General features: G+C 43.5%; 2 protein-coding genes across 2 annotated transcripts in view; both read right to left on the bottom strand.

Annotated features, from left to right (window-relative positions):
- Positions 1-1,610: 1,610 nt before the first annotated feature.
- Positions 1,611-17,828, bottom strand: part of LOC143784423 (acetylcholine receptor subunit alpha-1-A-like) — a 31,519-nt gene continuing 15,301 nt past the window's right edge. Inside the window, exons 6-9 of the mRNA XM_077272652.1 lie at positions 5,742-5,979; positions 5,029-5,252; positions 2,692-2,931; positions 1,611-2,279 (exon numbers count right to left, since the gene is read on the bottom strand). Of these exons, the coding sequence (XP_077128767.1) occupies positions 2,148-2,279; positions 2,692-2,931; positions 5,029-5,252; positions 5,742-5,979 (834 nt within the window). The 3' untranslated portion in view covers positions 1,611-2,147. The remainder of the gene's footprint in view (positions 2,280-2,691; positions 2,932-5,028; positions 5,253-5,741; positions 5,980-17,828) is intronic.
- Positions 10,327-14,076, bottom strand: LOC143784422 (uncharacterized). The gene is made up of 5 exons (XM_077272651.1): positions 13,749-14,076; positions 13,594-13,668; positions 13,078-13,273; positions 12,762-12,924; positions 10,327-12,005 (listed from the first exon to the last, which is right to left on the bottom strand). Exons 1-5 carry the CDS (start codon positions 13,941-13,943, stop codon positions 10,991-10,993), a joined length of 1,644 nt encoding a protein of 547 aa, XP_077128766.1. The 5' UTR covers positions 13,944-14,076; the 3' UTR covers positions 10,327-10,990.

Below are 17,828 nucleotides of genomic sequence, written 5' to 3'. Positions count from 1 at the left end.
TTTTTTTATTTTTGCAACCTTTTAGTTAAAGGGAACCTATCACCCCGTTTTTTAAAGATTAGATAAAAATAGTGTGAAATAGGGGCAGAGCTGGGCTTTACATTACTGCCTTTTTGGTGCCTTTACACCCCCGTTAGGCTGCCGAAATACCTTTGTGAAGTGGCCGTTTTGTCCTGTCACTCAAGTTGGTCAGGTCGGATGGGCGTGGTCACAGCGCCGTTTCTCCCCCAGATCAGGCTCATCATTACGTTGGTGGCGTAGTGGTGTGCGCATGTCCAAGGTCCCGAATCCTGCACAGGGGTGTGAAAATAGCAGCGATGTCCGTTATTTCATTGGTGGTCGGTGGGCGCGGCCATCTTGCTTTGGCCGCGCGTGCGCAGAAGCGGCGCTCTGCTGGTCACGGCTTCAGGAAAATGGCCGCGGGCATCCGCGCGTGCGCAGATGGCTATCGCGGCGGCCATTTTCGTGAAGCCGAGATGCGAACTCTGCTTCACGAAAATGGCCGCCGCGATAGCCATCTGCGCACGCGCGGATGCCCGCGGCCATTTTCCTGAAGCCGCGGCCAGCAGAGCGCCGCTTCTGCGCACGCGCGGCCAAAGCAAGATGGCCGCGCCCACCGACCACCAATGAAATAACGGACATCGCTGCTATTTTCACTCCCCTGTGCAGGATTCGGGACCTTGGACATGCGCACACCACTACGCCACCAACGTAATGATGAGCCTGATCTGGGGGAGAAACGGCGCTGTGACCACGCCCATCCGACCTGACCAACTTGAGTGACAGGACAAAACGGCCACTTCACAAAGGTATTTCGGCAGCCTAACGGGGGTGTAAAGGCACCGAAAAGGCAATAATGTAAAGCCCAGCTCTGCCCCTATTTCACACTATTTTTATCTAATTTTTAAAAAGCGGGGTGATAGGTTCCCTTTAAAAAAATCATATGCTCTGCTAAAATTTGCAGTCCTTCAAGGAAGCACTGGAGTGCATTTGCACAAAAATTTTGCAAATTGATGAATCAGCTGAAAACCCCAAATCCCATCCACAATGATTAAAAAAAAGAGTGATAAACACACAAAATTGGAAAAAGGTGCAAATGAAAAACAGGCTAAAACCACCAAAAATTAGACAAAAAAAGGTGCAAATGCAATAATTGGATCTTATGGCTCTGATTCGTCATTTGCAGGTATTCTTTTTAAGTCACTTTCTTTTTTTGTCATGTGGTATTAGTTGCTGTTTCTGATGCCAAATTAATCAAAATAGCACACTAGATTCACGATTGTGACGGAGAGTGAAAAATGGTCTTTTTGTTCCCTGTCCTGATTTTTTTTTTTTTTTTTTTACCAAAAGTTGAAAAAATTGTATACTTGAATATAAACCAGGGGAGGACTGGAGGGAAATTGCACAACTTTTTGTGACATTTTAAAAAGCCACAATTGATGAATCAGCTGAAAACGCCTGAAATTGACAACCTTCGCCAAGAAAGCAGGAAAAACAAACAGGCGAGTACATATGAAATATACTTAAAAAAAGGTGCAAATAGAATAATGAATTATGTGCAAACAAAAAAAAAACGGCACAGAACTAGACAAAAAAACAGGCTCAAAGGCAATGATGAATTGGGGCCTTAGGCCTCACTTTATTCGGCTTTATTCTCTTTACCGCATTGATTACATGTAATTTTAGCTATTTAGGCGCTTTATTCTCCTCCACTGTGTATTTTGCACACACAAAAAATAGAATAAAAAAAATGCATAATACTTTATTAAAACAAATAATAATAATTTCCAGACTACGGTTAATATGCATCAAGAATATGACGTTTTTACACAAGAAACAATTGTGTCGACTGGAGTTTAATCACAACTGTAATAAAATGCAAACTGCTCAATAAAACGAGAATGGGCAATAATTGTTATTTGCTTTAAGGGTACCACAAGAGGAATAAAACATTTTTCTAATCAGACTTTAATTTTTTTGTTTCGCGAAAAATCAGGAATACATTTCTAATGATCAATACGGGCAGGGACCCTAATATTTACAGAGAGTTTCCTTGTATATCGCTTGATCGTGATGATGATTATGCGTCTTCATCCAGGTCCAGAGTTTCAGAGCTTCATGGCTTCAGAAGATCAACTCGTAGCAACCTAGCCCTCATTATGTAGCTCAATGAGCCGTCCCGCAAAAATAGCCACTGTCCCAATTATACAGACTAACATGAAGACTGCTAGGAGAATGTGATCAATCACCATGGCAGAGAATATCCATTCTTCTGAAGCCTGTAGGTACAAGAATAGATTATTGTAGACTTCGGTCAGTGCAGGAGCATGGCTACCAGGGAAGGAAGCCAACCTGAGCCCACATGGACCCCCTAGGTGAGCGTCCGTCCACATGGCACCGATACAGTTAAATCCTATGGTATTGCACGGAGGCCACTTTAGGGACTCTTGACGTTGGGGGATACTCTGCCTATTATTACTTTTTTTTATAACCTTTTCCAAAGTGAAAAATAGTGGCGGCAGATATGTTAACTATTAAATCTTTATACAGAGGATTTGCTGGTTTTCATCATAAAAAGAAGCCCCAAATGCTATGAAGATATATTGAAAAAAATAATAATAATAATTAGCACATAAACACAAATGACGATTTTTTTTTAATGGATATATCATGGATTTGAGCTCCTTTTACCTTATTGGATTCTTGGTCTGAATTAATCGATTCTGCAATATATTTAACCCCTTCTATGGCGTTCTTCACATCAGGGTTCTTTAAGATCGGTGACTTGTAGGTGTCAGCGACAGGACCCGGCTTTCCTGAGATATCCGAAATATCAATGTCTTGAGTGAAAATCTTATTTCCTTTTTTGCCTTGTGAAGGTCGTTTCATTGTAGAAAAGAACATCATGTTGGGAATAGTTTCAATGACAACCTGATGAAGAGAACATATGACAGCATGCCATGAATGTGTGCGCGTGGGTGTCCATTAATTAACGGAGTGTACATTCAGGACTAGGAGGAACTTACAATATAAAAAGAGAATGTTGATGCTGATACATTAATTCCAGAAAAAATATGATCAGTTAAAGTGATATTAACTATTAATCACATGTACCTGGATGGCTTTCAAGGAGCTTTAGGTGACCATTAAAAATTTCGAAAATTTAGGTTGAGATCATTCATGCAGGACATGGGAGTTTAACAATGAAAGTATCGGATTGGCACAAAATGACTGATGAAACTTGGTGCCACCTTATCACAGCTGAACGGTTCAGTGCACCATCCCATACCTTTTATTAGTAGTGCTTACACTATTCCTTATGATTCCGGTGCTGTAGGACCAGAAATGTTACCTAAAATCATTTATATGATTCAACTGGGAGCCAAGTATACAATATATATTTTTCCCCGTAAAATACAAAGGAAGTGCGTCATCTTTAACTTTAGGCCTTTCAGAGATCATTTCATCTTCAACTTGCTTTACTTTTCGCAATAACAGTCATTATGACCAAGGGGGACCAAACTTTAGTGTGCCACTGTATATGTGGAGAAATGGGGCTGTCACACTATATGTATGGGGCAGTGGGGGCCTCCTATACTATATATAGAGTAACTGAGGGGACCATCATAAGGGGGCTGTGGGGCTATCATATTCCGTATAAGGGGCTGAAGAGACATGATACTATACATTGTGTGCTGAAGGGGACATAATACCATAAATAGTGAGTTGTGGGGACCACCATACTATATCTATTGGGTTGTGGAGACATCATCCTATATGTAAGGATCTGTGGGCACCATCATGCTATATATAGGAAACTGTAGGGCCTCACTATATATATATATATATATATATATATATATATATATATATATATATATATATATATATATATATATAGATGGGCTGTGGGGATATCATACTATATAGAGAGAGCTGTGTGTATATCATATTGTATATGGAGGCGCTCTGTAGTCATTTTACTATATATAGGGAGCTCTGGGGCCCTCAATGTATAATAAAGGGCTTTAGGGGCCATCATACTGTATATACAGAGCTGTGGGGGCACTCGGAGGACATTATTAGTTTTGATTGGGGCACTCATATGGCACTATTATTTTTTTTTTAGGGAGTGCATTGTTACCCTTGACTGCCAATTTAAAGTGTTTGTTGCTGGAAGGGGGCACTTGGGATATTATAACATTGAAAAGGAGCATACGGGGTCTTATAACTTTCTAGGTAGCTCAGTAGGGGCATTAATACTTTCTATGGGACACTAATTTTTTGAAGGAATTTAGTAACAGCTTAATTTATTCCAGTCATTGTATGGCAGGTTTATGGTGGCATCATTGGTCTTTGTATAGAGTTTGTATGTTCTCTCCGTGTTTGCGTGGGTTTCCTCCGGGCACTCCGGTTTCCTCCCACATTCCAAAGACATACTGATAGGGAATTTAGATTGTGAGCCCCATCGGGGACAGCGATGATAATGTGTGCAAACTGTAAAGCGCTGCGTAATATGTTAGCGCTATATAAAAATAAAGATTATTATTATTTGTATAGAGTGCTTTGTTATGTAGAGGTAATGGTCATATTATATATGTATTCGCTGTTTGGTGGTGATGGTAGTGAGCATTGAGTAGCCGCATTATTTTGGCCTTTTATAATGGTAATTTTGATAATATTGGTCTTTGCATAATGTATTTTAGGTTAGCAGCAGTGGTATATATGTACATATATTCTTTTGAATTTCGGGGGGATGTCGCATGAGGAGGCATGCACTTTGGGGCTTGGGCCCCTGATCGTTTAGGACCCTCTCAACGCCCCTGTGATATAGCAAAGTCGTGCATGCTTGACTTTCGCTCCATTTAGATGTGGATCTGTGGAGCCATGTTTTCAGGATAATTGTAAGTCCTAGCATTTGCACATAAGAAGTCCTATCTCATGGACTGGGGATAGCTTACAAATCTAGTAGAACCCCTTTAAGGGTGATTTTCTGTTCGGTAATAGTTATGATGTTTGGCAACTCACCTTCCTCAACCACTCGGGCATAATATGAGTACTTGGGGTACGGAAATGTAAATTGATTACAATGACTGTGATGACAATGGAAGCGATGACAAACAGCATGGTGAATAACATGTATTTTCCGATCAGCGGCACGGCGCTAGAAGTTGACGGAATCAATTCCACAATAACCAGAAGAAACACGGTGAGGGACAGCAGGACAGAGACACTCAGCGTTATCTTCTCACCTGTCAATGAAGGACAGATTTAAGAAGCAACTTATAAAAAATAGATATGGAGTAATTCTAGAATTAAAGGGGGATTTCGCACAGAAGACATCTTTGTTACTACATTTGTCATAATAAGAGACAAGCAAATTAATTCATAGGACCATCAGTATTCGGTGGCCACTGGACATGAGCCCAGTGAGCCATCTCCTACCTGCCGGCATCCTTGGCCCCTCTTGTGACATGTTATCACGCCATCATTTTGATGTGACGCGCACACTAGTTAATGACTAGGATGCCACCAGGTAGTAGGCAGTTCACAGAGCTCTTTTCTGGTGGCCATGGACAACTGATGCGGTCGCTGGACCAGGGTCCTGGGAAACAATTTGCACAACTCTAGTCATAACGTCTGACAGATTGTGATGCCACCTCTGAGACCCACTCATATTAGGAGAATGGGGGATCCTATGAAGAGTCTTGCCTAGTGACATCAAGTCATAGTCTACGTACATGAGCCTGTCGGCAAATAAAACACTAAACCGGTCAGAAAGGAGAAGAGCAGGCATGGAATGATGACATTGACGATGAAGTAAAGTGGAAGGCGCTGCAAAAGGAAATGATAAGTGATGTCCAGATATGGTTTATCAGGGCAACAATCGTAGAACACAAAATGCTTCCAGCACTTGTAATCCTTCATGAACCATTCTCCGCTCTCCATGAAGCTGCTCAAATCAGGACGGTCGCTCTCCTAAAAGAGATAAATGTAGATACAATTCATTCTATACATTCCAAAAAACATTTAAAATTAACAACTTTATATGAATAAGATACTCACTATTCCATGGTCATATATATACTGTACATACTATATCAAATCTCTTCTGCAATTAACATGAGCTCAAAAAACTGTGCACCAGAGCTTCATGGCATGGGTTTCCATGGCCGAGCAGCTGCGTGCAGGCCTTACATCACCAAGCACATTGACTACCTTCAGATGGAGTAGGTAAAAGCACTCTGTCAATGAACTCTGGAGCAGTGGTAACATGTCCTGTCTGGCATCTGATGGACAAGTCTGGGTTTGGGGAATGTCAAGCGAAAGTGACCCACCTAACTGCATTGTGCCAACTGTAAAGTTTGGTGGAGGAGGAACAATACTATGGGTTTATTTTTTTGGAAAACAATCTCGAACACTTAGTTCCAGTGAAGTGAAATCTTAATGATTCAGTATATAAGACATTTTGGACTTTTGTAGTTTTTAACTTGACAAACAGTTTGGAGAGGGCCTTTTCTTTCCTTTGACTGTGCCTAGTGCACAAAAAAAGGTCTATAAAGACATGGTTTGTGGCCTTGGATTGGGTTGAGGTCAGGACTCTATGTGGCCGGTCAAGCTCTTTCACACCAAACAACTTATGATGCACTAAAATGGACATTAGTATACAAGTCCGCTCATCTAACATCAATGTCTGATCTCACAAATGCTTTTCTGAATAAATATGCAAAAATTCCCAAAGACACGTCCAAAAACTTATAAGTCTTCTCAGAATTGTGGAAGCAGTTATAGCAGCAAAGGGGGAACCTATTCCATATTATGGATGTAGAATTGGAAATCATAAAAGCTTTTGTAGGTGTAATGTGCAGGTGTCCCAATACTCTTTTCAATATAGTGTGTATATGTATGTATGTACACAGGGATGTAATGATAGCAATTGCAGAGGACGCAGCATTGCGGGAGAGAGGCCCGCTGACACCAGAATGTACTTCAGCTGGATGTTCGTCTGAGAATGCACATTCAGTTGAAGTGTATTGAGGTGCAGAGACCTGACGGGCCTATCAGACAGAGGCCAGCAGCTGAAGTCAGCAAGCCAAGCACAGGCTGCACAGGCTGTGCATGGCAATGACGTCATACGCTGCCTGTCGCTTGCACGCAGAAGTCAGTTGCCGGCTTCAGAAGAGAACGCTACACAGCGGGGAAGTGAAGGATAGGTGAGTAGATTATTTATGTGTTAAAGAACAGTGGTAGAAATATACCAGGATGGGTAACGTATACCAGGATAGGAAACATATATACCACGACTGGCCCAGATACGGGACATAAGGTGGGGAAAATAAGTATTTGATACACTGCCAATTTTGCAAATGTTCCCACCTACAAATAATGGAGAGGTCTGTAGTTTTTATCGTAGGTACACTTCAACTGTGAGAGGCAAAATCTAAAAATAGGAACCAGAAAAACACATTGTATGATTTTTAAATAATTAAATAGAATTTTATTGCATGAAATAAGTATTTGATCACCTACCAACCAGCAATAATTCTGGATCTCACAGACCTTTTAGTTTTTCTTTAAAAAGCCTCCTACTCTGCACTCATTACCTGTATTACTGCACCTGTTTGAACTCATTACCTATATAAAAGATACCTGCCGACACACTCAATCACACTCCAGCCTCGACCAAAGAGCTGTCTAAGGCTACGTTCACATTTGCGGTGTGCGCCGCAGCGTCGCCGCCGCAACGCACAACGCAGACAAAAACGCAACACAACGCATGCACAACGCTGCGTTTTGCGCCGCATGCGTTCAACGCATGCGGCGCAAAACGCAGCATTTTTTGTAAACGCAGTTGCGTTTCCAACAAAAAACGCAGCGTTTTGCGCCGCATGCGTTTTTTGTGCAGTGAGTCATTCTTCATCCCACCCACCAAAAAAAGTGTCTACACAATAGATAAGGGCCACCAATGGCTAGAAGAGGGTTGGTGTTTATGTAATTGTGTATATATACCATGGCAGACATGAATTCCTCCCATTTGCTGGTATTCATGATGGAGCGTCCCTTGGACAGTGTTATCATGGATATGGAGATGGATTTAGCCTTGGCTCATGCCTATGCTGTCGCCTGTGCTCATCAAAGAGAAAGAGAAAAACGGAGATGGATTCATCGCAGATTTTGGATACACCCTATCTTGGAAGTCCGGGAGAGCCGTGGAGCATACCATAGCTTGTTTGGCGAACTGAATGAGAACCTGGAGAAGTATTTCGAGTACACCAGGATGTCTCAGGAGAGCTTCCGGTATCTTCTGCGTCGGGTGGAAGGAGCCATCAGCAGGCAGGATACTCAGCTCCGGAGAGCTATATCCGCAGAGGAGCGGCTGCTGGTGACTCTACGGTACGTAGCTGTTTGAATGACTTGAGATATGTTCGGCTACGTTCACATCTTCCCTTTTTTTTTTTTTTTTTTTCTTAATTTTTGTTGGGGGTGGTATGGTCAATGTACTTTTAGGCTGTGTTTCTACGGTCAGTAAGCTTGTTTGACGCTGCAGCGTCAAACAAGCAGCGTCCAGATGTTCCAGCATAGTGGAGGGGATTTTATGAAATCCCGTCTCCACTATGCGTGGAAACCCGCACGCGGAGGCCCTGCGACTCCGGACATGCTGCGCGTCTTTTCAGAACACAGCATGTCCGTACACCTTGCGGGGACGCAGCGTCCCCGCAAGGTATATCACAGGGCCCTACGGCGAGGGGTGCGATGATCCCGGATGTGTACTGTACACATCCGGCACCATTGCGTCCCAGGAAGGGGGCGGGGCTTATCGCCGACCGGCTTCGCCGCTGCAACGATAGCGCCGCGTCTCCGGACAGTGGAGACATACCCTTATAAATTGCAATGTACTAATGTAATTTCTTTATCTTCTTGGCAGTTTCCTGGCTACCGGAGAGACCTTGCGATCCCTTCAATTTCAGTTCCGGATTGGAGTCTCCACTCTCTCGGGAATTATTGCTGAGACCTGCCGCGCTTTGTGGGATAACCTCCGGGAAGAATTTTTACCCGTCCCTACAAGCGATATCTGGTTGGCCAACGCCGAGAAATTTGAGGAAGTGTGTTCGTTTCCAAACTGTATTGGCGCGGTGGATGGCAAGCACATTCGTATTACCAAGCCAGGGAAAAGTGGATCCCTTTTCTATAACTACAAAAAATATTTTTCCACTGTGCTGATGGCAATTGCCGGTGCGGACTGCCGTTTTCTGGCAGTCGACATTGGTGCTTTTGGCCGGTCAAATGACTCGCGCACATTCAAAGAGTCTGATATGGGCCAAAAATTATATGGCAACAATTTCAATTTCCCCCAGCCACGACCTCTTCCCCACACCGAAGGCCCTGCGATGCCATTTGTTGTGGTTGGGGATGAGGCATTCCAAATGTCTGCCAACCTATTGAAACCCTACTCAAGTCGGGGCTTGGACCACACGAAAAGGGTGTTCAATTACAGACTGTCCAGGGCCAGAAGGACTGTGGAGTGCGCCTTTGGCATCCTTGTCTCTAAATGGCGGATATTAGGATCCGCCATTAATCTGAAAACTGAGACAGTGGATGAGGTGGTGAAGGCGTGTGTGGTTCTCCACAATTTTATTCTGGCCAAAGAGAGACTGAACGTTGATCTGGATGAAACCATAGCCAACCCATTGCCCAATTTCCATGATCATCCTCTGAGGTCAAGCGTGGAAATTGCGCAGATGAGGGACCGTTTTGCGGCCTATTTTGTGTCAGATGTTGGCCGTCTGTCATGGCAAGATTCAATGGTGTAATAAACTGTTGGACTGTATTCTGGTGTGACTATGCTAAAAATAGTTCACCAATGTAAATGTGCCTTATCTAAAAAACTTGTAAACCTTTGTTTTTAAAATGTTGTGTTTTAATAAAAAAAATTTCTTACGTTTTCTACCATGCTTCCAAGACAAAATTTATACCATACCATATTTATTTGTTTGTCAGATCGCCGTGTATCGTTGTGTTTGACAGCAAAATCAACGATACCAGCGATGTTTTACACTGGTAACCAGGGTAAACAACGGGTTACCAAGCGCATGGTCGCGCTTATGTTTACCGTGGTTACCAGTGTTAATTGTAAACTAAAAAATAAAAATAAATATACTCATCTTCGCGTCCCCTGGCGTCCACTTCCTGCACTGAGTGAGCGCCGGCCGTAAAGTGAATGCACAGCACAGCGTTGCTGTGAGGGACGTCACTCAGTCAGTGCAGGGAAGCTGACGCCGGGGGATGCGATTGTGAATATTTTTTTTTTTTTTTCATTTTACACTGGTAACCAGGGTAAACATCGGAAGTGCGCCCTGCGCTTAGCAACCCGATGTTTAACATGGTTACCCGGGGACCTCGGCATCGTTGGTCGCTGGAGAGCGGTCACACAGACAGCTCTCCAGCTCCCAAATAGCGATGCTGCAGTGAATTGCATCGTTGTCTGTTTTGCTGCAGCATTGTTAAGTGTGAAGGTACCTTTACAGTATGTGTCCACGTTCAGGATTGCATCCTGAATTGCTCAGGTTTTTTCATCAATATTTGTAAGCCAAAACCAGGAGTGGAACAATTAGGAAAAGTAGAATAGAAACATATGCTCCACTGCTGTATTTATTACCCACGCCTGGTTTTGGCTACAAATATTGAATTAAAATCCGGACCAAATTCGGATGCAATCCTGAGCGTGGACACATACCCTTTTTCTTTGAAAACAACTCATACACTTTAGTGTTTGGAAACACCTCATACAGCAATGAACGACACCCAAAGAAACGGTCAAATTAAAAAATCCAAAAATACTGTCTGACATTGCATATATGAGGCGTTTGAAGCACAAATAAACGGCGCACGGAGTGAATTACCGAGCATTGTACTTGAAAAGAAGACCAAATATTGTATACAAAAAAATAAATTTTTATTGGGGGGAAACAGAAAAAAAGGGAAAAGCAAATTAGGGGGTATCAACATCCGAGGGGGGATCAACATCCGCTACCAGCGGTGACCGGTAGCTTCGAGTTCTGGACCTGAGAGTGGGAGTGGTAGAGGAGGAGGAGCCGCCATACTGAAGGAGGCTTGAGGGCAGGTCCAAACCCCCCGCAGGGTACACTGGGGAGACCGCCTCGTCAGTGGAGGAGGGAGGAGGCAACACAAGCCGCCTTCTTTTTTGGCTTGGTTGGCCCTGGCTGCTCCTGCTGTGGCTAGAGCCACGACGAGATGGTGTGTGTCCTGGAGCAGCCAGAACCTGTGCCTCTGGGTGTGTGTCTGTGTGCCTCCTCTTATGTTTTCTTTTTTTTTTTTCCCTGCCTTCGGCGGCATCTCCCCCAGAAGCACTCCTACGGGAGGATGAGGGCCTGGCAGGAGCAGGAGTGGGCCGCACACTGGTATGGTGGCTGTGGTGGCGTCGCCCGGCACTTGGACCAGGGTGGGGTGGCTGGAGTGACTCTGCAGCAGTAGTCGGAGTCACGCTAGCCAGCGACGGCACTACGGGCAGTGTCGCTGACTGCGCGACCCGAGACTGCTGCAGAGCCCTCACGTAAGAATTGTGGCAGTCCTGCATCACCGAAATCTGGAGTTCCGGCGTAAGGTTTTCCACCATGCCCTTAGCAATTGTGCTTAAAAAATGTTTTGCCGGATTTGTGAGCTCGGCTTCCAGGATTTCAAGGCGCCGTCCCATACTGGACATTTCATCTCTCAACGCCTTGAAACCGTTCTGGAACACCGTGCCCAAGTGCAAAAATTCAGGCATGACTGACCTGTCCGAGGCCCGCTGGCGCTGTCGGGAATTCCCGAACGAAGGTGCGCCAGAGGCCTCGGGCAGGGGAAAACCTGACGTACCGGCAGCCGGTTCTCCAGATGATGGTGGTGCAGGCCTGCTGTCGCTGTGGGATGGCTGTGACGGCTCAGATGGCGATCCATGAAGTTCCGCTTCACAGGGGGGAGCTCGCTGGAGGGTGCTGCTGTGTGTCCTGTGAAAAGATAATGTAAAAATTAGTCTTCAATTAATAAACTATCACATACGCCAACTCCTGTAAAAAAATGTTCATTACATGACACAACAAAACATTACAATCCCCTGTCTCTCACTCTGTGTGGCCTATAATAAATTGCTGATTGTTATCGCCAGCTGACCATTAGGGCTCACGATAACAATCATGGACATACCGACGGCAGAAAATGACTGTACATTCCCTCTGCCAAAGGCAATGCATACCCCTGTCATATTTTGAAAAAATTTTGGTGTGAAATAATAATTTCAAGATGCCGTCTATGTCTCAAAAATAATAGAAAATTTAAGGTCTATAAAAAAAAAATTAAAAAAAAAAAACAAAAAAAAACTTTGCTGATCTGATCGCAGGAATGTCCATGACGTTAGGATCTTGTGATCGAGACGTCATCATTATTCCTGCGATCAGAACTACACTGACTCAGAACGTAACCTGTCATGGACTACAAGGACTCTCGCTTAACCTAAAAAAAATACCGTGGATGGCCAATATGCTACGCTGACTACATTGATGGCCAAGACACTATGTGCCTGGGAAATGTACTATGTGGATACGTGGCTAGAACGTGTACTATGTGGCTGCGATATAGTGGCCTGCAAACATACTATGTGTGTGGATGCACAATGTACGTGGCTGGGCAATGTACTATGTGGCTGTGCAATATATGTGTCTGGGCAATGTCCAATGTGCAATATGGTATGTGGACAAAATACTTACTGTCGGCGGCCAAGGATTGGTCTTAGGAACTGTAATTGTCGGTTGTATTTATATGGAACCGACTTGGCCGCAGCAGCACCACTCCTCGATTGCTCCTCCTCAGCACGCAGCCCCTTATTGAAACGGTCCTTCATGGATCGCCATCTGGTCCTCAACTTTGTCACTGTGAATGCAAAGAAAAAAAAAGGTTACATATGTAGCATTTTAAAATGATAAAACAACCGTGTGTGATGCAAAGTTTAGGCGTTGATAGCATCACACACGGTTGTGTTTATCCTGGCAAGATGGGTCATAGCAGCGTATCAGCAATACTCACTAAAGGTGCCTTTGTCCTTGGCGGAGGCACTGTCAAAGCCATCCCACAGCGACTTTGCCACCTCTGCCCACAAACGCCTAGAAACCACCTGGTCCATGTGCCGGGGGTCACGGCTGTCCCACAACGGGCCACGCTCCTGGATGCTGGAGATCAGGAGCTCCACATCGATACTCTCCCTGTGGTCCCGTTGTGAAACCTAGAAAAAATAGAAAACAAAAAGGTTACAAATAGGCAAATATAAACAACCATCATCAGCACCTGGCATGATTTGTACCTTTGCCCTATCCTTTGCCATTTTATGTATGTATATTGATGGTTTCTAAACCTGTATTTTTGAATGTTTTTGTGCAGGGAGTTCAACTGTATGTTACCTTCCCCCAAATACTTGCTGCCCTGAAAAGCTATATGTAATTAAGCTTTGTAAACAGCCCTAGTGAAACCAGGTTGCTCCTAATGTTCCTCCCAGCAGGATGCCACAAAAAAAAAAAAGATAAAAAAAAAAAAACAAATACTCACTTGCCGGCCTGACGACCCATCTTGGCACCGATCTCCCTGCTCCCGCTGTGTGCCTTCCCCCTCACTTGAAGAAGCCTGTAAAAAAATGTATACAAAAATTAGTGACAATGCTACAAATGGCAGCGAATAGTAAGCAACTGGACATAATTACTCACCGCACTCCCCCTCGCCGATTGCCTATGTTCAGACTCTGACTCACTCGTCATTCTTGCAAGTTTGCTCTGCAATGAAAAAATGAGCAAAAAATCACATTCAAAGCAATGCCACATACAATAAAACATTAAAACAACCACAATTGACTGTTGACTGATAGGACAATGCAAACTCAAAAAGCGACACCACAACGCCATACATTACAAGAGAAGACAATAGAAGAAACAATACAAGAATAGACCCAAACAAAATTAAGCAAAAATAGACACCTATGTCCAAATTTAAAAAAAAAAAAAATAAAAAAATAAAGAGGAAAAAAAAAGGCACAATGAAATAGCAAACTGCACGCCATACTTTACAATAGCAACAAGACATGATCCAAAACAACACCATCTGGTGACATCTACCACAGAAATACATCTGAAAAAGGCGATAAATACCATTATAGATAATAAGCAATAAACATTACAGGACAATATACAGCAACCAAAAGAAAAACCATAGTCAAATAGAAAAGAGAACACAAGAAATTTTTAAAAAAGGGCCCAAACTAAAAAAAAAAAAAAAATAAATACTACACACTTGGCTATGGAAACATTCAAGACAGGAGATATATATATGGAAGCCATACAGAAAACGAATGGCATATAGCAGCACGGAACAATACAATACAAATGAAACATCATAAATGTAGCCCCCCACCAGCAAGAAAAGACACTCAAGGAAAGAAAAAAAAATGCCAACAGCATAATAAAACCCAGCAAGACATGAGCCTAGAAAACGCCATACGGTTACCCCAACAATAGAAGCCAGAAAAAGACATGCACCACAAATTTTACAATAAAAAATCTTACAAAAAAAAGGCATTGAACATCCGCATGACACAAGAACAACCAAAATATAAATCCAAAACCAATCCAAACCCAGCAAGGCCGCACACAAGAAACGCCAGCATATATCAGAAACACATTAAAAAAAATGTTATTATTCAATAACAACCTACAGTGCCATAACCGTACAATATCACAGAGCAAACATTGCACAAATTAAATCAAAAAAAAAAATAAAACACAGAAAAAAAATTATGCAAAGAGAAATATATACTTACAGGTTTGGAAAGCAGGTTGCTCCTCTCAGTGTCTTGTGTGGATAGCCTGGTGAAAGACAATGGCAAACCCCCACCCCTTTTTTTATATATATAGTGCTTTTTTTAAGTGTCTAGACAAAGTCTAGACAATGTTTTGCATTTTTGTAAGAAAAACGCATGCGTCGTACAACGCATCACGACGCAAGTACTTGCGTCGTCTGCGTTGTCAATGCAAGTCAATGGGAAAAAAGGCGCATCGACGACGCAAACACGACGCAAACACGACGCATGCGTTTTTAAAAAAGTCTGCGCCGCCCAAAAAATGCAACATGTTGCGTTTGCCGCGCCCTGGCAGGTGCGCCCTAACGCCGCATGCGGCGTACGACGCACCACAACGCATGACAACGCATGTACATGCGGCGCCATGCGGCCCCAATGTTAAAGATAGGGCCGCACGACGCATGCGGTGCGTTGCGGCGGCGACGCTGCGGCGCACACCGCAAATGTGAACGTAGCCTAAGGACAGCAGGGAAACATCTGTAGACCTGCACAAGGCTGCGATGGGCTACAGGACAATAGGCAAGCAGCCTGGTGAGAAGGCAACAACTGTTGGTACAATTATTAGAAAATGGAAGAAACACAAGATGACTCAATCTTCCTCAGTTGGGGGTTCCATGCAATGTCACAGCTCGTGGGGTAAGGATGATTCTGAGAAAGGTCAGGAATAAGCCCAGAACTACATGGGAGAACCTGGTCATTGACCTGAAGAGAGCTGGGACCACAGCCTCAAAAATTACCGATAGTAGCACACTACGCCGTCAGAGATTAAAATACTGCAGATCACACAAGGTCTCCCTGTTCATGCCAGCACATGTCCAGGTACGTTTGAAGTTTGTCAATGACCATCTGGATGATCCAGATGAGGCGCATGGCAGAAGGTTATGTAGCCAGGTGAGACCAAAATAGAACTTTGTGGTATCAACTCCACTCGCCGTGTTTGAAGGAAGAAGGATGAGTACAAGCCAAAGAACAGCATCCCAACCATGAAGCATGGTGGGGGAAGCATCATACTTTGGAGGTGCTTTTCTGCAAAGGGGACAGGACGACTGCACCGTATTGAAAGGAGGATGGATGAGGTTATGTATCTCAAGATTTTGGCCAACAACCTCCTTCCCTCAGTAAAAGCATTGAAGATGGGTTGTGGCTGGGTCTTCAAGCATGACTATGACCCAAAACACAGTCAGGGCAACTAAGGAGTGGCTCCGTAAGAAGTATTGCAAGGTCCTAGAGTGGCCTAGCCAGTCTCCAGACTTGAACTCAATAGAAAATCTTTGGAGGGAGCTGAAACTCAATCTTGCCCAGTGACAGTCCCCAAACCTGAAAGATCTGGAGAAGATCTGTTTGGAGGAGTGGGACAAAATCCCTGCTGTAGTGTGTGCAAACTTGATCAAGAATTACAGGAAACGTCTGACCTCTGTACTTGCAAAGAAAGGTTTCTGTACCAAATATTAAGTTCTGTTTTTCTATTATATCAAATACTTATTTCATGCAATAAAATGTAAATTAGTTATGTAAAAATCATACAATGTGATTTTATGGATATCTTCTAAGATCCCCCCTACCGTTTGGGGCATTTGTGCTGTTGATCGCTATATTACGAACGACAGTGGTATTGTATTGTCTGGTTTTGGCTTTCATTTCCACTTTTGATCTCTTACACCTCTGCCTGTATACTGGCAACTGTGCCTGTGGGGGTCTTTCATTTATTTTTGTGTACATCCGACTGCTGTGGATTTCTATGACCTCTTATTGCCTTATGAAGGTCTTTATAGGGAGCAGACCCGTATCATAATTTATGGTTGTAAGCACAAACAAAAGAAAAAACACCTCCGCACTGCTGCGACAAGTTAGCCCCTGATATATCAAACCTTTTCTGTTATAGCAGTAATCATCTACCCCTTATTGCCAAAAGGGTGCTGCATCCAACAGAGAAGCCCACAATATCAATAGAAAAAATGCTAAGGAATGGAGCGCACTTACCCAGGTAGGAAAGTCACCACTTTATTAGGACATATAACATAACAGCAGGGAGGGATGTGGAAATTAAAAGGATGACGGCTGTTTCGTGCCCACGGCACTTCAACGGGTCCTGATGCCCACAGGAAGCAGGGAGGGTTTTTTAACCACAAGTTACAATTGGCTCCTCCCCCGACCCAGCGTCACAGTGAAACCAACACCATACATCAGAATATAAGTGTAAAAAATATACAAAACACACGACATATACATTAAAAACATTCCAAAAGAAGCACCATTTTCATAATGAGCTCTAAATTACTACTCACATTTCACAAGAAGACCGACATATCAATTCTCTCGTTCAGTCCGAGAGGCCCCAGTGTGCCTGCGCAAAGTATCCACCTCGCTTCTCTTTGTAGCAGAAGCCGATGCAAGTCTCCGCCTTCACGTGGTAAGGAGATTTTTTCTAATCCCGCAAAGCGCAACATCTGAATGTTCCCTTCATGATGATCTCTTACATGATTAATTAACCTGGGAACCCCCTTACCTGTCTGTACAGAGTTAAAATGCTCTCTTATCCTGACAAACAATGGCCGGATTGTTTTACCAATGTAGAAAAAGCCACACGGGCAAAAGACTACATATACAACGTGGGTAGATCTGCAAGATATAAAATCTTGTACTATATGTTGAAATGGGCCAATTTTAATCCTATTGCCTGTAAGATGGTAAACGCAAAAATTGCACCGACCACATTTGAAATTCCCTTTAGGGGCATTGCCACCCAACCAATTCTCTTGGGTGGAAACAAAGCAATTACGGACCAAATAGTCTCTGATATTTCTACTCCGCCGGCATGCAAATGAAGGACCTCTATCAACCATTTCTCTCAAGTCACTATCTTGTCCCAAGATCTGCCAATTTTTTCTGATAGCGGACCTGATTTGACTGTCCATCGGTCCGAACTTAAAACAAA

This window comes from Ranitomeya variabilis, chromosome 7, assembly GCF_051348905.1.
Source record: "Ranitomeya variabilis isolate aRanVar5 chromosome 7, aRanVar5.hap1, whole genome shotgun sequence".
In the NCBI taxonomy this organism is placed as follows: domain Eukaryota; kingdom Metazoa; phylum Chordata; class Amphibia; order Anura; family Dendrobatidae; genus Ranitomeya; species Ranitomeya variabilis.
This window is presented reverse-complemented; position numbering and strand designations above follow the sequence as displayed.

What these genes read in the sequence shown, in the direction of transcription:
- LOC143784422 (XM_077272651.1), bottom strand. Translation starts at nt 13,943, where the DNA reads ATGGCGTTGTGGTGTCGCTTTTTGAGTTTGCATTGTCCTATCAGTCAA. An exon ending in AATCGGCGAGGGGGAGTGCG is followed by an intron (nt 13,669 to 13,748) that starts GTGAGTAATTAT and finishes ATTTTTTTACAG; the next exon opens with GCTTCTTCAAGTGAGGGGGA. An exon ending in ATGGGTCGTCAGGCCGGCAA is followed by an intron (nt 13,274 to 13,593) that starts GTGAGTATTTGT and finishes TATTTTTTCTAG; the next exon opens with GTTTCACAACGGGACCACAG.